General features: G+C 40.1%; 5 protein-coding genes across 5 annotated transcripts; 1 reads left to right on the forward strand and 4 right to left on the reverse strand.

Moving 5' to 3' along the window:
* Positions 1-1,035: 1,035 nt before the first annotated feature.
* Cbr-let-526 lies at positions 1,036-12,562 on the reverse strand (the record flags this gene model as incomplete). Its single annotated transcript, XM_045239413.1, has 15 exons — positions 1,036-1,170; positions 1,212-1,721; positions 1,771-2,080; positions 2,137-3,188; positions 3,236-3,885; positions 4,009-5,181; positions 5,249-5,520; positions 6,538-6,589; positions 7,735-7,794; positions 8,333-8,741; positions 8,788-8,978; positions 9,177-9,951; positions 11,879-11,881; positions 12,389-12,466; positions 12,515-12,562. 15 exons carry the CDS (start codon positions 12,560-12,562, stop codon positions 1,036-1,038), a joined length of 5,718 nt encoding a protein of 1,905 aa, XP_045094835.1.
* Positions 12,563-15,006: 2,444 nt separating this feature from the next.
* On the reverse strand, positions 15,007-15,497 carry CBG25268 (the record flags this gene model as incomplete). The annotated part of the gene is made up of 2 exons (XM_045239419.1): positions 15,007-15,084; positions 15,453-15,497. The coding sequence occupies 2 exons, from the start codon at positions 15,495-15,497 to the stop codon at positions 15,007-15,009; spliced, it is 123 nt and encodes a 40-aa protein (XP_045099277.1).
* A 948-nt stretch (positions 15,498-16,445) lies between these two features.
* Positions 16,446-16,773, reverse strand: CBG12336 (the record flags this gene model as incomplete). Its single annotated transcript, XM_002639577.2, has 2 exons — positions 16,446-16,613; positions 16,660-16,773. 2 exons carry the CDS (start codon positions 16,771-16,773, stop codon positions 16,446-16,448), a joined length of 282 nt encoding a protein of 93 aa, XP_002639623.2.
* Positions 16,774-17,144: 371 nt separating this feature from the next.
* Positions 17,145-18,082, reverse strand: CBG12335 (the record flags this gene model as incomplete). The annotated part of the gene is made up of 5 exons (XM_002639576.1): positions 17,145-17,399; positions 17,444-17,569; positions 17,615-17,696; positions 17,740-17,870; positions 17,927-18,082. 5 exons carry the CDS (start codon positions 18,080-18,082, stop codon positions 17,145-17,147), a joined length of 750 nt encoding a protein of 249 aa, XP_002639622.1.
* Positions 18,083-18,660: 578 nt separating this feature from the next.
* Positions 18,661-20,113, forward strand: Cbr-fbxa-145 (the record flags this gene model as incomplete). The annotated part of the gene is made up of 7 exons (XM_002639575.1): positions 18,661-18,773; positions 18,824-19,100; positions 19,179-19,307; positions 19,355-19,423; positions 19,469-19,572; positions 19,617-19,905; positions 19,991-20,113. 7 exons carry the CDS (start codon positions 18,661-18,663, stop codon positions 20,111-20,113), a joined length of 1,104 nt encoding a protein of 367 aa, XP_002639621.1.
* Positions 20,114-22,142: the final 2,029 nt, after the last annotated feature.

The raw sequence follows: 22,142 nt of genomic DNA on the forward strand, positions 1-22,142 counted from the left end.
CTGAACCTTGTTTCATCACGCCTATTTTCGGATTAAAAAAAGTGACACCTGAAAATCTCGGAGACGGCGCTCGTGTCGATTTACGGGGGGCGGAGCGAAAACGGATACTGTAGATAAAAAATTTATTTATGTGAATTTAGTGGGATTTTCTATGATCGCTAGCATCTCTAGAATTTATTTTTCAGCAAAAAACTAAACTCAAACGCGAAAGTAGCTCGAACGAGCCGAAATTCTGAAATATTACGTTTTTGCCGCACTTTTTCGTAGATCAAAAAAAGCAAAAGTTTTCAAATTCTCAGGTGTCACTTTTTTTATTTCGACAATAAATGATCCTTTAATTGAACTGAACACAATTCTGAATGAGTTTATTCATTCAGTCCCAGAGAAAATGTTAAATCATAATGATAACCAATCATAATGAAGGCGAGTTTCAAGGGACCAAAAAGGAGCGTAAAATAGGAAATAACCGAAAATTAATGATGTTTGAAGAGAGATGTGGTGGGAACAAAAAAGTGTAGCATAGAGATGATTGGGAACGGTGTTAAATAAATTGTGGCTGGTAAAATCACGGGAAGAGAATTGTTGAGGTTCTTGATGAAAAAGAAAAATAAATTAATTGCTTTGGTGGTGAAAAGCCACTCTAAAAACTATGAAACAGATGATGATGATGATGATTGGGATGAGGGAAAATGTCTTGAGATTGGTAAAAGAAATTGGAACACCTCCAAAATTTCAAGAAGCGGATAATTTGTATAAACAAGCTTGCATTCGCTGATATATAGTACACGTATTTCACTGAAAACAAGAAACTACCCGCATATTCACACAGAAATAAAATTGAGATAGAGTGGAGCGAAACATGTAAAATGAAGGGGCACCCCTACTGGTGTCAGCTTGGCAGCGCTATCCTTTTTCGAATAGAAAAAAGAAATGAAGATCACAAAAGTGAGTAAAAGATCTGAATGGGGAGAACAGGAGCGGTGGGACTATTGGAAGGGGAAAATGATGAAAAAAATATACTAGAAGGGAAGAAAATTAGGCAACTGCAGTCGTCATTGCACCATCGTTTTGAGCTTCGACCAATGTTCCGTTTGTTGATACCGATGATTTCGATTTGTCGAATCCATTTGATAAGCATGTTCGTTTTGCTGATGGTGGCGAACGAGACTGCTAAAATAAGAAAATATTTTCCTGAATAGTGAAAAGTAAACGCTCACCTCGTCAATGAGAGCTGCAGCAGACCTTTTTTGTGACAGTCGAAGAGAATCAGACTCATAGCCATCACATGATTCGCCCTCATCTGTATCTTTTTTCAAATCTTCCTCTTCGTTTTTATGATTATTTTCATAAGGCGATACGATATCTTCTGAAGACGACGGCCTATTTGTTTCACATTCCACCGTCCCATTCCCCTGAATACTATCCGACGGTGTTGTGGATGCCTCCAGCGCATTTTCCGTCTTCGGAGAGTCCGTCTTTTCTACATTGCTCAGTTTGTCGATTTCCACAGTGGAAGTAGTTGCCTCCTTCTCTTCCATCAGGTTCGGTTGATATCCTGGAAATAACTTGATAAGGGCATGAGAACCGAAGCTCGAGTAATAAACCATACCTTCTGAGTAAGTGATCTTCAATGGCTCAGGCACATCTTCTCCAAATTCTTTAACGTACTCCTGAATTTCGTAGAGTGTGTCAGCAACCATGCCAGCAACACGCGAGTCCATCTGAAAAATCAACTTGTGTTACTTTTGAGTTTGTAATTCAAAAACTTACTAGCTGGCTCATGGTAAACTGCAGAAGACGTGTTTGGTGTTTGAGGTATATCTTATAAGATTTTGGAACTTTAACTAGCAATCGGAGCATTGAAGCAGCTCGACGAAGCATTCCAACGGAAGTACCCATGAGCTCTGGATTATCACGAAGAGCAGCCATTCCGTGAGCCTGCATAACTTGGTGCATGTTCTGATCAGCCGAATCAATGAAGAGGATAAGGTGGGCAATCGTATTTGTCTCCATTGCACATATATAGCAAACTGCTTCGGATGCAATACACAGAGCATTGAGAATGACAATAGCAAATTCTCTGAAAAAATTTAAGTTGTTCATCTTGCATTTAATCACTGTTTGCAGAAATCTTACCGGTAATGAGTCTCCTCATTCATCGTGAGCAATCTGGACAAAATATGGACGAACTGCTCGACTCTCGACCAAGAACCTGTTGATAGGAACATGTCAACGTTTCGTTCGATTACAACCATCTTGCACATGATTTCCAAAGAGTAATCTCGCGGTGATACTGGAGCTAGTGCAGATGAATCGGTGGCTTCTGGCACACGAGAAACAGCCCATCTCAGCAGTCCATCGTAAATTGGATAAGCGATTGGATCAGGCAGTTCGTACAAGTTTAGCGAAACACTCATATGAGTGAGCATCACAAATGCATCATCTCTCAATTGATTCGCCGTTTCAATCATCTGAGCTCTTGTCGCATCGACATCATCCAATACAGACTTTTCTTTCGCACGTTTCTCGTCTTCCGTAAGAGTCTTCGGTTCGTTTTTCAGCTCATCCTCATCCAAAACAATTTTTGGTCGCTTTGACACAATCTTACGTTCGTTCACATTCAGTCTCATAAATCTTCCTATGATGAACAGGAGAGCCTCGTTCCTAGCCATCAACGCATCACTTCCTGGGACGAAGGAGAAACCTCGAAGAATGTTGGAAAGTGCAAGAGCTCGGTGAGCCAGATCCTCCATAGCTTTACTCTTCGGAGACAGTGCTATTGGACGAGGCAGAGCTAGCTCCACTTCATGCTTGCAATCTGAGAGCTCTTCTGGTTTGGCACCTCGCATCAAAAGAACCTCGTTTCCGTTTTCTAGTACTTCTTCCTTGATTATCTTGTCTTCCAAGTTCGCGTCTTTTTCTGTCTCATCGTCACCAAGGTACTTTGAGAACACAGGTCTTGGACGTGTCTTTTCGTGCAGCAATTTATCTCGTAGTCGTGTTGCTATTCGTTCAGCGAGTCCTCCGCCTAATCCCATAGAATTTCTTTCAGCCACATATTTCGAAGTGATAGATTCATCTAAGAACATTGCAGCATCCTTGTCGGTGTGTTCCCTGGTCACTCTTTTTTGTAGCGATACTGGAATCGTTTCATCTCGAAAATGGACCTGAAGCCCGTTTCGTGACATCTAAAAAAGAGAAATAACAATAAATTTTTAGCTTTTGATATTTGAACACTTACCATAGTGAATTTTGCCGTCTTATCGCTGCCCTTACGAGGAACGACAGGCATTTTGTCAACCATTGTCTTCATTCCTCCGTTCTGCTCCGTTTTTATCAATCCATCAAGAATCTCCTTAGAATCGTCTAATATGATTGGTTTCCCTGGCTCTGTTAGATGGAATTCCGTTGGGAACAGAATGGACAGTGTCGCATATAAATGTTCCACTATAACATTTACCAATCCAGGCATTTGCTGAAGAGACGGTTGGGGATTCGTGTCATCGTACAGGAGCACGTTCAACGCGTTAATAGCCCAAATGGCTTCCACTTCCAAGCCCGATCGTAGAGACATGATCAGACGTCGTGGTGTTGCGTTTATCAATTCTCTTGCATAAACTTTCCTTCGTTTCAATTGCACTTGTGCAGTGGCCGTTGCTTCTATACACCCGGGTGGGAATTGATGTTGATGCTGATGACTCATTGTGTGCTGAGATGGTTGGGAAGATGATGATGGGAATTGGGCGGGTCCTGGTGTTGCTAATGTATTTGCAAGATAGCTGCCAGTAGAGGATGTTGGTTGGCTAGATGTAGACGGAGGAACGACAGGCATTGTAGATGTTAGCGGTTGTGGAGTTGGAGCTGTGGCTCGTGACGGAGGGACTGCTGAAAAATAGGTTGGTTTAAAATACAAACAGCAGTATTTCGCTAATTGTAGTTAATTGTTTCAAATTCGTTTTCAATCACTAGGTTTATAAGATTTGATAAAGGAAAGATGCTAAAACGTACGAGTTCCATATCTGGCTTGTTTCCCGCTGCTTGCAGATGTTCCAGAAGGTGAAGGTGCACCTTGAACCGGTGGAGGTGGGAGCCTATTCTGTTGAGCGCCTGGTGGAACCGGTCCTGAAGGGTACGGATATGGCGGTCTCTGTGATCCCGATGGTCCTTGCTGTTGCTGTTGTTGTTGATGGTATCGTTGCTGTTGCTGTTGTTGCCAAGCGAGATACTGCGCATGTTGAGGATGCTGAGGATGTTGAGGATGGTACCCAGTCTGCGGTGGCGGTGCTCCTGGATATCCATACGGAGCCCCTGGTGGCGGAGCGAATCCTGCCGGAGGTCTCATAGAACCTGGTGGCAAATATCCCGGATATCCTGGATAACCTCCCGCATGTTGTGGCGGTCCTGGCGGTCCTGGTGGTACTTGAGATTGCGAATGTTGTGGAGGTTGGCCTGGAGTTGGTGGCGCAGCACTTGTAGACGGAGTTGTCTCTCCTGGGGTACTTGTTCCAGGTTCTCCCGGTGTAGATGTCTCACTGCTTACTGCGGGCTGTGGTTCCACTCCCGGCAAAGAAGCGCCATCTGGAGTTCCACTCGTTCCGGGACCTACACTTGGGGCACGACTTCCTGATTGACTGCCACCAGTTGTTGGAGCTGATTCCACTTGCAAAGTAGCGGAAGTTGCACCGGCCGGTGTTGGAGGCTTGTGGGAAGCGGATGGTGTCGCTGGTTGTGTATTGGAGCCACTGGCTGGAGCTACTTGCGAGGATGGAGCCGTTTGTGGTGCTGGAGTTGTTGACGTTGCAGGTGTAGAGGATTGTTGGGATTGAGAGGCTTGCGCTTGAGCAGCTTGGGCAGCTGCTTGCTGCTGCGAATGGTGATGAGCAGCGGCAGCCTGTTGATGAGCGTACCACTGTCTCTGTTGTTCATCCATTTCCTGCATATGCTGAGGCATCGGTGCTCTCATAGCCTGTGCTCCTGGCGGTGGTCCTCCAGGTGTTCCTGCCAGCCTTTGGTGTCCCGGATACTGTCCAGGTGAGAACGCGTTCATCTGTGGATATCCAGGATGTCCGGGATGGGGTGGTACCATTCCATGCTGCTGATAATACATATAGTTTGGATCCATACCAGGATGGCCAGAATATTGTGGCGGGCCAGACTGAGGACCTCCTGGTGCTCCGTTTCCTGAAATAATAGAATTAATAAATGCAATTTTCAATATTTGGTGATGTTTACTGAAAATATTATCTACCTATTGGAGGATACCCTGGAGGAAAGAAACCACGACTCCGATAAAACTGTTCACTACGAGACATATGTTGTTGTGATGGAAGTGTTGCTGGGTAACCGCTCGGGTATCCGTGCATTGGATAATTTGAAGGAGATCTTTGAGGCGTAGCCCCCGGAGACGGCTGTCCTGATGAGCCTTGTGGAACTTGCAGATACCCGTTTTGATGAGGTGGTAGAGGGGCATTGGAAGAATGCTGTGGAAGTGGAAACCAAGTTGTAGACGCATGTGCCATCCTTACTATATCTGGGTGGTGATGGAGCTGTGTAGGTGGAGGTACAATATCGAGTTGAGACTGAATATGTGCCGGTAATTGATTAGAGGAGGTGAGAGAAGTGGACGGGGTGGTGGATCGCGTTGATGATTTNGACGATNGTCCACCACCTCCTCCGCCTCGTTTGCCCCTCGTCGACACTTTGAGAAGCACGGCAGTGAGCACACGGCGCTGTTAGTCTATGATAAAACCTAATTATTGAGAGAAATACGCATATTATGATGAGAAAGTGAGATGAGAAAGTCTGTATTTAGGAAAACAATTTTTTGGAGTGTTCGAAATATTACAAAGCTGAAAACTGTAACTTAATTCTTTAAAAAAGGCAGGATCAGAAAGAAAGTATGGGTTTTAGATACTTTGAAAGAGATACGTTGAGATGGGAATGGGACAATCAGACAGTATAACAATTACAAAATTCCTGGATCTGTTCTAGTTGAAGAAGAGATTTTCAAAACCTGGCGCGAACATAACCCAAAAGGCAGTTATTGTAGTTAGAACATTTTAAAAGGGCGCTTGCACCCTCAAAAAGAACATAGAGAAGACCATAAAAGTAGGAGGAGGAGGAATTATTGTTACAGAAAGCCGGCACCAGGAAAGAGACACAAAGTAACGCGAATGATGGAATAAGAGAGATTCTAGACGAGCAGACACATCAAAACATCGACGAAAGCGTCTAAGAAATCAGAAACAGGACAGAAACAAGAGAGACGAAAAGAGAGGGGCGTGGCTTGCAAAAAAAAACCGACATCACCTCGAGAAGAAGAAGAAGAGAACTGACAAGCGTTGTCGTGCAGAGTGTCGCAACTTGTATCTTGAGACAAAAATGGGTGACTTAGACTACGTAAGTTGGGAATGGGGAGAGAGAAGAAAAGACGAACATAAGAGTGATAAGTGAGATACAACAACAATTTAGATCGCGAGAAATCACTTTTTTTTGTTTTTGAAGGAGGCTCGTTATTATTTCTAGTCGAGGGAAAACGCGCATATTGAGATCAAACGTGAGTTGAAACGAGTTATAATGTTACAAACTTCTAAAAGTTCGTGTATACTTATTTTAAATCTTTACTCAAGATGTACGTTAAAAATTATAACATCGAGACAATAAAGATGGCTGAAATTTGAAGTGGTATATTCCCTAAAAAACAGAAATTCTAGGCAAAATACTGCTTTTGCCATAATTTCCGTTATCTCGGAAAATACACCATTTTTCGATTTTCAGCTAACCTTGAGCGCCTTTTTCTAAAAATTTCAGAACAATCATCTTTCGAATTTTAAAAATTTCTAGAGAAAATGTCAAATGAGCATACAATAACTCAAAATTTAGAAAAAACCAGCTAAAATCTGGAAAAAGGAAACGTTTTCAAGAGCCACGACAGACTGTAGTTCAAAACAAAAAAGTGTGCATTTTGTCGTAGAATATGGTGCAAAATGTTTTCTGAGCTCAGAGCTCGCTATGAAATTTGATGAAAAACTCTTAATTTTGTGCTTTCCGATTCAAAATTGATAATTAATCTGTTGGTGGACTTTGGCAGCCGAAGAACGGTTTCTGAACTTATTTTCAGTGACCGCGGTGTGAAATCTTTTGGCTCGTCAGATTTTAAAATGTTCTCGTAAATAGCTATTATCTAAAAAAGCAAGCAAAAAGCAACCCGACCGCACGAAACTTTTGCTATTATTGTCCCAATTATGTCAATTATGTCAATCACCATTTCACAAAATGTTGCTACCGTAACCCAGTAGAAAGACAAACATTGCACACATTTAACTTTTACTAGGCGACAAAAGAAGAATCAAAATAATAAGAAAATAGATACACATTTTTTATCAAAATCGAAACTATCTCTCTCCTACCATCACCACCACCATCACCATTAGCAGTGGGTCGAAAAAAAAACGAAGAAGGCGACGCCGACTGCTGGGTCGCTGATAAGAGAAGGAATAGAGACGGGAAGAGGGAGTAAGAGCTCTCTACAAAAGAGCCTCATACACATGCATATACACAACTACTGATAACAAGCAAGCTATGGAGAAGGGGAATTGGTGACTGAGAAGAATCGAGAAAAGAGAGGCGCGCGAGAGGAAGAGAAAAGAAGTCGATATGCATATTCATATGATGGTTGCCAAGAGAGCCAAACAAGAGCAGGTGAAGAAGAAGAAAAAGAAGAAGGAAAAGCACGACGATGAAGAGAGACCTGATTGGGAAAGAGAAAAGAAGCGATGCATTTATCCATCGCCTCTCTTCTTGCCTCCACAATAGATGGATGGACGTACACGGCGAGAAAAGAAGAAGAAGAAGTAGAAGAGGTGAGCACAGAGCCCAAGCTTAGAGTTGGGGCGGAGTCATAACTGAGTTGATAGTCACGGAAAGAAGGCGAATACGACTCCGCGTGGTTGACGTTTGGGGAGGAGAGTCGGAAGGCGGGCGCCTATACCTCATTATTATATACAGCAAGCAGTGCTCTCACCGAAGAGCCAGGCGCTTCTCGACAACCGTTGATGAGAGAAGACGTAACGGGGGGAGAGACCGAGAAGGACGGAGATGCGACAATGGCGATGTCATAGAAACCAAACTTAATGCTCTCGGAGTGCTTCAAAAGCGACATGTAAAGAGAATCTCTCGTTATTTCTCCTTATTTTAGTACTATTGTTTAAACATCTACATGGAAATCAAGGCACGAACAGGTACGTATTTTTCCGTTATCACAGTTGTGGTTTCTTATCCTCCAGGGTATCATTTTTATGAGCATTAAACTTTTCGTTGAGTAGAAACTAACCTGGATAAGCTCCTGGTGGTCCAGGCGGTGGTGGTGGAGGCCCACTTCCACCTGGAACTCCTTGTATAGGCTTCTGATCTGGTCCTTGTTGAGCGGCGGCGGCGGCAGCTACCGCTGCTGCTGCTGCACCTCCCGGTTCACGCTTCCTTTGTCGTTTCATCTTATCCGCATACGCAACCTCGTCTTCTGGATTTTTTCCAGTCTCACGACACTCCAACATGAGTAAATGCTTTTGATAGTGCTTTCGAAGTTGATAGCCGGCAGCAGATGACTCAGCCAAATCCGGGTTAGCTTCGGTACACAAATTCTTCCAGTATTTCTCTTTTGTCACTTGCTGAAATCCTCCTTTCCCTCTTACACCAATGTAGAGTCGATGTAAGTCAATGCTCTGTTTAGACACTTGAGGAACCTGAAAATTTCGAAATTTGATTATTTTTTCCTGAAGCACAAATTACCATAGTGATTGGGTCCCCGCTCCGTTCGCAAAAATCAATTAGGCGTTCGAAGAACAATCTTCTCTCGTGCATCACTTGCGGTGGATTATGATGACTAACAGGGCCAACTAGCTTCTCAAGCAACTCTGCCCTGCTCAGAACTTTTCCTGATACTTTGGGTGCTTCTGATGGAGTAGCTGGAGTCGCAGATGCTGAAGAGTCGGAATTGTGTGTAAGAAGAAACTAGAGATAGTGAGTTTTAAACTTATTTTTAAAAAAAGCCGAAAACAACCAGAGATCAGATGCAGAGCAATTGCCTGATAATTGGCTTCTTTAGTACACAACAAAAGACATTGCAAGTAGTTTTTTTCTCGATAGAAGAAATCCAAAGTTTTAAAAGTAAAACTTACAACTTGGCGTTGGTAGTTGTGCATGAGGTGTTTGAGGAGGCATCGGAGACATGATCTGTTGAGGTTGTGGTGTTGGTTGAGGTGGCATTTTTGTACCACTCGGTTTCTCATCTAAAGATTCCTCCGCTATTGAAGAAGCCGATGGCGATGGGATGGGTTGAGAAGACGAGGGTGTAGCAGGGTTTCCGTTAGGCCCATCTTTTGGTGGAGCTCCTCGAGCCGCCGCAGCCGCTTGTGCTTGTTGTTGGGCAGCCCATTCTGTAGGTGTTGGTCCTGGTGGCATTCTCACCATGTCTCCCGGTCCCATCATAGGCGGCCTCATCATTTGTGGCGGATATCCGTAAGGAGCTCCAGGTGGTGGGTAGTAAGCTGGATGTGGAGGATATCCGGGATGATGACGGGGTGGCATTCCGTATGGAGGATATCCTGGCGGATAAACCGGGGGCATCTGGTGTTCTGATCCTTGTGGAGGTCTCCAATCCATCGGCGGCATTCCGGGATGTGAGGGATGATGAGCCGGAGGAGGAGGATGTTGTCCTGGAGGAAGCTGACCCGGAGGGGGTGCGAAACTGTTAGGCGGCACATTTGAATGTTGTGGCGGCAAATGGTGTGGTGGTGGGGGATATTGTTGTTGTTGTGGTGGTTGAGGTGGAACTGGTTGCTGAGGAGGAGTAGACTCGGGAGCCGGAGGACCAGCTGTATCGTCTTTTTTGGCATTCCCACCTCCGTGTGCTACTTTTGCTACTGAAGCTGCATACTTGTCCGCATCTTCGCCCTGAAATAATCATCAAGTTAGTTTCTGTAGCATTAGGTAAATCTCATAGCTGTTAACACCTTCATTTCTTCTCACATGATCTTTTCACAATCAGTGAGCATATTCTCCATTTTTCCCTAGTCAACATCCCAGTCCTCATTAGCCCCTATCCCCCTTATCACATGCATATTGGGAGTACGCTTCGGTAGTTTCCTAATTTTGGTAAACATGATCCCTAATATTTTCTGAGCTGAATATCAAGTTGGAGGGGTTGAAATGAGTTCTTTATGAAGATCGAAAATGAGGTTTTAGATCTCGAACGCCACTGTAGAGCGGTTAAACAATTTCAGTAATCTATCCAATTAGAATTGTTTAGTGTTCTCATAGAATCTCATAATCTTAATCAAAAATATGTAGTTTGGATCTGGATCTTATAGTAAATTGTGGTTAGAATACGGAAATGTAATTGACGGTTATGGACTAGAGTGTTAAGTTCATATCTAGTCCAAACAAGCAAACAAGACATTTGGATAGAAGGATACTCAACTTCTAGGGATTCAAAGTACTAAGTTTCATATTCAACTTTTTTCTCATCGTCCTTTCTCTCTCTGTCTCTCCCGGAATATTTTCTGCCTGTGTCTATTTCTAACTAATAAATAATCTCTCGAATGTCACTCTCTTCCGTCAGAGAGTCCATCAGACCGGAGAGAGTCATCATCATCGGTCATTACAAAAACAAACAAGCATGTCAGAAAGAGAGGGTGTGGAGACTTAGAAGATTAATTAAATTTCTTCTATGACCTCGTGTCGTCTATTTCTCCGTTATGTTGTTCACATCTCTTGTTTCATTATCGGAAAAAGAAAAGAGAATAGTGAAAAGGCTTGTTTATTTCATATGTGTGTTGTAATCTTTGACCACCCGTCACTTTCTCAGGCCTCCCCTTTCCACTTTTTTCCTCCTCAATCGTCTGAGAAGATGGAGAACGAGACTGCTGGACACCAAATCTAAAGAGGGACTCCCCGTCTCCGAGACAAACCAAAATGACGTCACGAATGTTTCGTTGTGATCGTTGGTCTTTCTATATTCTCTTCCCGCTTAAGAGAGAGAGAGAGAGAGAGTGAGATAGAAGAGAAATAGAGGAAAAAGAAAATGAACTTCTTCACTTGAGACTAATGAATCTTGTATGTATATTTTTTCGACTATTTGTATATAGAAATAGCCTACAATAGAGAAGAAAGCGATATTTTTATAGACTCTTGCTTGAGGTTGAGAAGCAAGAACATTAAAAAAGAAAGGAAAGGAGAGGTCTCCTTTTTCAGTCTTTTCCGATTTTCGACCGATATGTTTCTTTTTCGTCAATTCTCCCTATTCATAAATTTCTGGAATTCAGTTTGGAATTCAGTTTTAGCTAAATAGAAAACTATTGACTCTCAGCTGTTCCATTATGGATCACTGAATCTTTTCTGTATTTGAATGGTCTAGTTTATCGTTGGCTGCCTGAACAAGTTAAGATTCTTTAAACCTCAACGTCGGCATTAGTTTCCACTCTGACCTGAAGAATTCATGAAGCAGTTGTCCATCGTCAAATTAAAGTTCCAAAGACTTATATTAAAGAAATGCATCTCTATAACTTTCAAATATTTTTTTGGATACTTCGTATCTGATATTTTTGATATATTACTCAAAAAAAAGTCGAGAATGAAAGTGAAGGAGACTTACAATTAGAGGTGATGACTTCTTGTCTCTAAACCCTCTAGTATTTTCTGTGTTAATTTTGTCCCTTCTAACGCTTTTGATGTTCCGTTCGTTCATTTCACCCCCAATCGTGTGTGTATGTGTGTGTCCGTCCGTCCGTCATGAGGCTTGCGTCGCCTTCTTTTTGAAAACGGAACGATAGGGAATCACGAAGCAGTGTGTCCAAGTGAGAGACGACGAAAGAAAATGCGCTCTCTGTGTACAGAATGTATAGGGGGAGAAAAGGGAGAAAAGATGGCGACCCTGCGCCCCTTCGTCCATTCTCCTCACAAACTGAACCATAGAGAGTGTGCACGTCAAGGAGGCATCATACAGGTTAGACGGCGAGAGACCACCATAAACGAGGAGAATGTTTTTTTCCGAAGGCCACGGCCCGAATAGACGGCTGTGTAGCGCAGCAATCAGAGAGACGCAGAGCTTCTGTGACAACTAAACGAAGAGGGAGACAGATGGCCTAGTCCCTAGTGAAGAGACGTAAAGAAAAAGTATTCAAACGCAGCATCAGCAGCAGCGACCTTCTCTCCCCGACCCCCCTTGTGCTTTCCTCGATCATCATCATCAACCCGCCTCCCAATTCCATTCGAGTGGTTAGAGGCAACTGGAAATAGTGGGGAAGCTGGAGAGATATAGAGGAATGAAAGATTTTCGGATTTTGTTGCAAGAAAAGAACCCGAACGAAGTTATTAGGTGTCCTGTTATTACCCTTTGTTGCGGATTTTGATGCGACTCCTCACTGTTGGGCGTCTGCTCCTCCGTGGTTGATGCATTTGATGTGGTTGGCTGAAAATAGGCACATATCAGCAAAGCAATAATTACAGAAATACTTACCTTGTCTTCATTTGTCTCCGTTCCAACAGCATTGTCATCTCCCGGCATGTTCTCTGATTCAGTGGTATTCGTCCTACAAATAATGCATATTGAATATTTGAGAACCGAAAGTAGATCAAAAATATTGAAACTTACAGTTCTCGCCGGCTCAACCATCAACAAATTTAGTGCGTATGCTAGGACGCAAAACTTTGATTCCCTCGTTGCCGTTCTTGGCGAGTATTAGTGGGGCAGCTCGGCTGCGGGATTCGTCTGAAAATTTGAAATTTAGATTCGGTTTAAATATCAACTATAGGATTACTGTAGAAAACATACGGAGGTCTAGGGAGGATATTTTTCAAAACAATAATGAAAAAGGGTATATTGGTTAGCTCAACCGCAAATTCTCAATAGAAACAAAAGTATTTACAGATTTAAGATGTTCCTCTACTTCTAAACAAATCTGGATATTCTTATTTCTTATATTTGAACATCTTGTGAATATCCAAAAAATCATATGCTGTTTATACTGGGTTACTGTAGATTATTGCAATGTTTCAATTCTTGATAAATATGAATCTCTCAATTCCAGGATCTAGAATTTTTGACTTTTAGAAATCAGATAATTTGTTAATTTCCTCTCTCTTTCTATATCTCCTTTTTTTCCCTATCTCTTCATTATATCGTTATCACTCTCTTGATGTCGTCATAATGATCACAATCGTTACCACTCTCATTATGACACTGTCATCATAAGTGAGGAAACACGATATACTAGAGAGGGTAAATGACAAAAGAAGAGAACGATTCTGAGCTAGAGAACAAAAAATATGAAGAGACCCAGAAACGGAAGGAAGAGAGAAGAAAAACGAAATGAACTTTGTCGGAGAAAGAGGAAGCATAATACAAATAAATAAGCAGAGAACAACACCTCCATCTTGTTTTCTTACTAGCGTGGGAAAGTGAACGAGAATGATAACAGAAGGTTTTCTTCTGCATCTCTGCGTTTCTTTAACCTGACAATTTTTGATTCAATTTAGAAAATTGACAGAGCTTAATCGAGTTCGGCTACCGTAATCCTATTTCAATAAACGTAGGCCGTTGTGAGATTAGCTGAAATTTTGATTGAAGGAAAATTAATTGGAAATTTCGAAGTTGATTCCTTTTAATTCCAATGAATAAAAATTGATTTTAAATAGCAATCAGAAATTATTTTGAAGCTTAATGAATTCGGCTTTATTCTTCCGAAGAGTAGCTTAATTTTCTGTTGCATTCCGAAAAATAGTACCAGTTGAACATTGAACAAAAAAGGAAGTAGATCTGGTTGACATCTTTTTAAAACTTAAAGTCTTGGTTTTCAAAAATTAAGAGGATTCGTAAAATTAGAGTTTATTTTTGTAAATTACCAGCGAGTGCAAAATTTTTAAAAATTGAAATTTTGAAAAACTATAGAGCATTTTTGTTGAAAACAAGTATAATATCTTTTAATTAAAATATAAGATCGTTATTCTCAAAAAGTTAGGCGAATTGAATGATAAGTAGGTCTGAACTATTTTTTAGTTATTCCATCGTCAAAAGAAATTTAGATTTACTTACTAAAATTTAATTTGCAAAATTATCGAGTTTCAAGTTATGAAACTTTAGAAAATTTTACGGGACATTTTCAAACAATGATAGTATCCTGGAATCTATGAAAACAGGATGTTAAACAACAGAGTAAAAAGCTGAAGCCAAGAAGTAACTATAAAAATAGTTGCTGAAACATTTAAAAAAGGTATTCTTTAGTTTTTCGTATAAAAACCCCATCGAAAACTATTGCCGGCTACCGATCGATGGCAACCATTAGCGTGGTACGATTTTTACTCCCGAACTGTTCCCAAAGGTTTTGTTAGTCCTTTGTTAGAATTGGAAGCGTGGTGTACATGTAAACTAAAAATTAAAAGATTCAGAAGATTCTTTGGTGAAGATTGAAATGGTACTGTAAGCAACTTAGAGTGATCGGGTGAAATAGAAATAAATGCCTAAAAAAGTAATTCAAGACCTTGAAAAAAAGGGTTCAACATTCAAGTGTCAGAATTCATGCTCGATGAGAAGTTTTGAAATATTTTACAAACATAACAAAACTAATTAACTGTTAGTCAACTTAAAAGTCAAAAATGAGAGAGACAAAAGGATGAAGAGAGATAGGAAAAGAAGAAGAAAACGAGGGTCGTGAACCCGTTTTTCTTCTCCTTCGTTTTTTTGCTCTCCCATCATCACCCCATTTTTGATTGGCCACTGGTCAAGAGAAAGAGAGCGCGTCACATTGCATACATGAACACAGAGCCCAGCACCAAAAAAAAGGAGAGGAGAGTGGACAACGACGACGACAACGGCGTTGGAAAAGTAGACGTCGTCGTTGGACCAGAAGAGAGAAGATAGTAAAAGGGAGAGCTCGTTTTGCAGTAGAGGGAAAAATAGAAGAGCGCAGTTTCTCTCTCATTCTCCCTTCTTTTCCTTTTCCATGTGCCTTATTATGGTGGAGTTTTGTGTGTATGTATGGGATGGTGTGGTGGACGTGAGTGTGCATGGGGCCTGTGAGACGTCGGTCTCTAGGCCATCAGACTCTGCGTCTCAAAACTCCCTCGCCCCATTCCTCTTCGTCCGTCCGTCCATTCAAATGACGGGAAGAGGCGGGCGCGAGGCGCGCCACGACGACGACGACGGTTGGAAGGAAGAAGAACAAGAAAGAAACGATGGGGAGAAGAAGAAGAAGAAGAATGGTGGGGATGAAGAAAACGACCGTCGCAGTCGCCGCGGGCCTTTCTTCTGCACACATACTAGGGCTGAGAGTAAGATAACTAAAGATCCACAAGAGGACTGTGGTTGAGAAGAGACGCAGAGGGGGGCCTAGATAGAGAGCGAGACACAAGTGAATAGAAAAGACCGGGCGGGATGGTGTGTCACTCACACACATAACGAAATAGTGCGAAGGGAAAAGAGAGGCGATTGCTCTAACATCCATCGGTGGCCTTCGCTGCCTCTACACACAGGGAGTCGATCGATTCAAACGCGGAGAAGAGTGGGGAGGAGGCGATGGGGGTTCTACCTCCTATTCCGAAGAAGACGTCGTTGGCGGCGTCGAAGAAGACACTTTTCTAGTTCCTTCGACCATTGCGATGCGCACTCAGTCTTCTTTTCTTTCTTAAGTGAAGAAGAAGACGATGAACGATCAAAGTGAAATGGGCGGTGCGAATTGATCGGGGGATACTGTAGCAGACAATGAAGTACTTCGCGGGAATTAATCAGGAAGTCGCTTCAAAAATTGAAATTCTGACGAACGAAGATGTATTCGAAAAACCCAAAAAAACTCCAAGATCAAATAGTACCACAAAAAAATTTTCAGACAGGTCGAAGGTCTTATAAGCGAAGTTCTAGGCGCCCTAATTCAGAAACTTTTAGAAATTCAAAGAGGAACTCCAATCAAACCTAAAACTTGTGATATTTGATTTTTTTTATTTGCAAATCCAAATAAATAAATAAAGACAATATGTTAATAATATGTTAAGGACCGTTTTTAAAGTTATTGGTAAATTGGAAAGTAATAGAAATCGAGTTTTCTAATGCTCGTAGTTCAAAAGCCGTAAAAACAGACAACCTGGAAATTTTTTTTAAAGTACAGTTTGAGCATTTTACGAATACCGTAATCTTCAAAAGCGTTCAGACCTGGAAAAAAAAACTAACTTCAAGTAAGAAGAGTCCGTTAGTAGTGTGATGTGAGTTTATGGAACACTGTGACCTGAAAATTTTACCTTTTGACATGGAAAAAAACCTGCGAACCAAAAAAGTAAAGCTAAATCGGGGAAGACCTATTCGAATTCTCTTTTTTTTATAAATTTACATCTCTTTATACAGATACTATTCGGAAATTGTTGGAAATCACATGTACAGACAGATAAAATACAAATTCATATTATCTATGTGATTGTTGTTCTAAGCGTTTTTTCTTCTTCGACGATGAAGACGTGGATGGCACATTTGGATCGTCGAAGTCTTCATCAGAGTCCGATTCTGAGCGTTCCCTTTTTGTTCCACTTGTTGATTCCTGTTTGTCTTTCTTCTCGCGTTGTTCTTCTTCTGGCTGGAAGATTGCAGGCGGTGAGTGCATGAAAAATCTAACTGACAACCTTTTCCATAAAGTGCTTTTCCAGGTGCCTGAGGAGAAACGGAGTTTTCGGTCCTTTGATTTTATAGCATTCTCCATCATTTTCTCCCTCTACATTTCGATGAACGATCGGCATTTTATCAGATGATTTCTTTTCCACCTGAAAGACAACTTGATTATTAATACGAAAGAATGAATTTTCAAACATCTTTTTTAATGGGGTACTTTGAAAAACTTGACGGGTTCCGGCACGGAAAAGGGCCAATTGTGAAACTCGACATCGTAATTATCTGAAAAAATATTATGGAAACTCTCCGAGTGAGAATAAAACAGTTAAAATATGAGGAAAGGAACCGATAAATTGGTTGAAAAATTGAAAAAAAACGAGTAACTGAGACTTTATTTCGGAAACACATTGAGACGATACGAAAATCAACCGGCAATAAATGTCTTTCTAACTAAATACTTCTACAAAAAAACAGTAATATTCTTGACAGCTGAAACCTCTTACGAGAATGAATATCCTTGGCTCTTATCGGAAGAAGAGGAAGACGGTCCTGAAGGTGTTCCGGACATAAAACTCGATTCAGAATCAGTAAAAGACGAGGATATTGGAGGTGAAACCTGGCGGACACGGGGAGACTGTTGGAATTCAGAAGTTTCTCCGACTAGAGGCTTATAAGAAGTGAACGAGTCGCCATATGAAGAAGTATTCTCTTCAGTAGAAGGAATTGTGTAGGTGTAATCGTAAGGGTTAGGTTTCTGAAAAGTTCGAACTTGTTGATAAAAAGGAAATTCAAATAAACCTCTATTCCTTGAGTAGTCGTAACTGATTCAGGTTGACGTGGATCTCTGCGGGCTGGAGTTTCAGAATGCACTCGATTTTGACGACGAATTTCTTCATAGTTCGTGGAAGAGCTAGAAAGATCATACTGAAATTTTTCTCGTGTGAAGGGCATTTGTTCGAAGAAACATACTTTCTTCCACAATTGATCTATTCTTGGTTTGATTCTATCTCGGCAAGTTCCCATGAACAAGAGATTGGAAGCAGTTAGAGAGCTAAACGAGACAATTAGTTGTAATTCGTTAGTCGAAAACGTACGCAACTCCCATAATTGCATAAAATGGCCATCCTTTGGGTCCAAAATGATATTGCATTGGAAGCCGTTGCCTTGCTACATACAGACTTCCGAGAATGGCTCCAGTGATTGGTAATCCTCGTGTCATGGTTACCTAAAACAGGAAATCATGAAAATTACTGAATTCAGAAGAAGAAGAGTGAATAAAACCTCGGTAGTGCAATTTCGCATCATTTCGGTCAATTCTTTCTGCTCATCACTTGATAGTTTGTTCAAAAGCGCATGAATTTGCTCATTGTTCAGCTCCACTTTTTTCGACGTACCCCCAGATGGTTGTGAAAACGAAAATGGATCTCCGGATGACATCACGATTGGAAAAAGTGTGAAAATTATTTGGAAAAACAAATAAAAAATCGAAAAACAAGGGAAAATGTAACTTCGCTCTATTGAGTGTCACTTTTGCGAGGGAGTTTAAAATTCAATTTTTCGGTTTTTAATATCTGCTTACAAACTTCTTGGCGATATTTAAATAAAACTATTTTTTCCAATTAATATATTTTTTTAGGTTCTACACTCTACACTGTTATCAACACCGCAAAAGCCATTCATTTGAATGTTGGTAGATAAATAATATTTGAATTTGTATTCAAAATCGCAAAATACAGTAGATTTTCCGAAAATATGCAGACAAATTACTGTAGATAACTAGTTGTTTTTGTCTTTTGAGTATTATTGTTGTCCGAAAAAATCGGAGTTGAGACGCAGACAGTTAATCGAAATATTTCTCTGCGTCTCCACCGACTATGCGCTATTTAGGCTTGTCGCTTCGAGGTGCCTACCGTATTCAGGCTGCAAAAAATACTCTCTCGCTCCAATTTTTTCGCACAACAATAATAATTATCGCAATTCCCTATTATACTGTTATAAATATTTCAATCCTGAGAATGGGTAACAAAAGTAGTTCTGTTCAACAGCCTTTGGATTCTTTTTCTCATTGGAACGATTTACCGCCCGAATTGAAATCTGCATGTATTAAGCACCTCGACTTCAAAACAAGGTAAACTGAATCGTTCGAATAATTGTATCAGTTACTAAATAACTTCTCAGACTCCTTCTACGGAGCACGTCCCGTGCAGAAAGAGCGCTCGTAGATAGTCAAAAATTCAATCTTGAACATGTTCAAATTAAAGGACTTCTACCATATCCAGTAAATGCACTCATTCCAACTGGATTCGATGGACAAAAACTCACAATTGTTCCATCGAGCGATGCAAAAACCGCAATTGTAATTCGCATCCGAAACCTTACTCGATTTTTCGAAACCGTTCTCCCACTTCTGGTTTTCATTCTCACAAGATCCGTCATCAATGAGTTTTCCGTCGAAGTGATCCATGGAAACGATTGGAGCACTATTCTTGGAGAGTCCTAACAAACGACTCTAATAAATGTCAGAAGCTTTCATGGTGTTGTTTTGAAAAACCCGGAACTGCTGTTTTTCGTCTCACGACTTGGTCCCATTACAAAATCAATTTATATGGATGGAAATACATGTAACAAGTTCCCAATCGAAGATCTAATAAATAACGATATTGTAAGAATTTTTATTTAAGATGATGCTTATTTAAACAAATATTACAGGTTACCAACGCTCGTATGGTTCGTATTCGTGACTTGACATGCAAAGATGCAGTTTGGAAATTGGCGGAGGTTACTGTCATTGCCTGCTCATCATTTTAATCATATTATTTGCAGAAGTGGATCGAAAACGATTCCGTGATCGGCACAACATTTCAAGTGACTTCTGTGCATGGTCATTCAATTCCTCACTTTGTTCAAAAATTCAGAGACCGAATCATGTGAAAATAGTTATGTCTAAACCTCACTCTATAATGTTTTTCAGTTTCGAAAATCACGAAGAAGTTAGAATCACAACGAACAACCCATCGAAACATATTCTTCTGAAACTTGCTAGAAGATGGAGAGTCTCCAGACCATTAACTTGTGTTGTCATTTCGTCGTATATGAAAAAAGAAGAATACGAATCTTTTGGGCATTGGGTTTCCAAAAAAGTGATGCCGATCTGGGAATACCTCTCATTCGTGTTCACAGACGATTTTCACGAAGATGATGGCCTCAATTGTTATAGTTTTATCATTTTAATTTTTCACTGTCTTTGGCTCATCATTACGGTGCTTTTTAAACATGTCTTTGGTAGAAACTGATTCTATTGTACACCTTGTTGTTACATCTTGTTATTTTTCTTCTTGTTGTTAGCTGAATAAAACCTTAAAGGTTAACAAGTTTATCATTTTCTTGGAAGCGTTCTCGGAACAAATTCCCGAAGTAAATAAAAAAGACGATGCGGCTTCAGACGATAGAAATACTCTCCTTGAATAAAGGAAAAAGGGATCATATTGTTTTTTTTTTCCTTTTCCTTTTTTAATTATTGGTTAATGAAAAAATTAAATTTTTCTGTTACAAAAATTGGGAGCTCGGTAGCCGAAGGCACCACAACAACAACTACAGTAACCTACAAATATTTTTATTTCATCGTCTTTCAATGAAAGACTTTCACTGCTTTTTGTCGAGTTTTCTGAAATTTTCCCCTATAAACGTCGGAAAATAAAAAATGGTTATGGTGAAAAACCGCACGGAAATCGAGAAAATAAATTCGGAAAATGAATATATAATTAGTCTACTTTTTGGTTACGGTACTTGTCGTTTTGGGACCTTCGGCTACCGGCGTTTCTCTTCCACATACCATAAAACCTGTATTAGAAAGGTCTATCTAAAAGAAGGGCCTTCTATAAAATTCACATTTTGTCTGGAAAATCCGAACTTCTACAGAAATGTGTTGAAACACAGTTTTTTTGGAAATTCGCTCAAGTTTGCCAAAAATTTTCTGAAAAAATGTTCTGAAAAATCGAAGGGCCCCTGATAATTGAAGGTCCCCTTCAATAAAAGGGCCCTCCGGAGACACCTTGGAACAATAGAAGGGCCGACCCTTCTATTGTTCCAAGGTATGTTTCAGTACTAGAATAATAGTCCTGCGGCAGGACTCCTGCCAGGTATTTTGGTAGTGTTTAGAATGATATGGAACAACAAATATTAATGGAAAGCTCGCCAAAAATTATTTTTCTGATACAAAATTATCACAATTTGATTCACAAACAAGAAATTATTATCTTTCCGGAAACGAACACGACTCAGCTCTCATGCACAATTTTTTAAATATATTCTTCTTTCTTTTTTTTGCATTCAGTTTCTTGAAAATTGCAGTTGGAATTGTAAATAGGATGTATAGTTGACTGATCATAAAAAGATCCATTTTAAAAAGTAACTCTTTATTCCCGAATTTTTCCGTTTCTTCTCACACTGCCAATTCCTTTTTTCTCTGTCTCTTTTCCCTTTTCCAGTTGTTATGGATACGTCTCACCGGACGAAAAACTTTGCATTATTCCTCTCGTTTTCTTTCTTTCTATTATTTTTTTGCTGAAGTCATTTTTGATCTTTTGACCTGTTGTCAAACACTTTCAGACGTCATTTTCCTTGCACCTATTATTTACTTTGTCAGCAGGAAAAGGGCGTTTCCTTTTATACACAGAGAGAGAGAGAGAGAGAGAGTTCAAGATAACTAAATATCATATCATTCAGAGTGTGGAAACATGTGAACTATGATTCAAAAAACAAACAGATACTATGTGTGGTAAAGGAAAAAGAGTTGGAAGAAGTTTTGAATGCTTTCAGCTTTTTTTCGGAATAAAATGAATTTTTCCAGAAATCCAAAATTTTGAAAATCTTCAGAGAATTTTGATTTCGAAATTCAATATTAAGAAGTTTTGTGTTTCCAAAATTCAAAATACAGAAATACGAAAATCCAACAATATTAATATCTCGGAAAGTTAGGCATTAGAAAGTTTTTAAAGTTTTGAGAATTCAGAAGTTAACAAGTTTGATATTTCCAACACATCTCCTAAATTTGACGGGAACTCAAAATTATAGAGTATGCGAATTCGAAGTCGTGAAACTTTTTCCGGAATTAAGAATTTCAGTATTTCCGTGTTCAAATTTCCGAGTCTTTGAATTTTTGTGTTTCTCAAGTTCTGATTTTCAGAATGTTGAAATTTCTAAACAGAAATTGAACAATTCGAAAATTTGAAGTTCAAGACTCTAACTTATTTGTTTCAGATTAACTAAAAAATTAATTCATTTTCTATTTTAAAATGCAAAAAAACAAAAATTTTTGATTTTATAAAAACAGATTTGCTTTCTGGTTTCTTAATATTGTTTTTCCCTATGTTTTAAAGTCAAAATTCTGACCCTGGGACATTTTTGTTGGAAAACTGGCTTCCCAAACGAAGCCCTTTCAAAAAAAGTTCAAAATTGAAAAAAAGACATTTTTTCAACATTCATAATCCCTTTCAAC

The sequence above is a fragment of the Caenorhabditis briggsae genome (assembly GCF_000004555.2).
Source record: "Caenorhabditis briggsae complete genome, chrI, whole genome shotgun sequence".
Classification (NCBI taxonomy): domain Eukaryota; kingdom Metazoa; phylum Nematoda; class Chromadorea; order Rhabditida; family Rhabditidae; genus Caenorhabditis; species Caenorhabditis briggsae.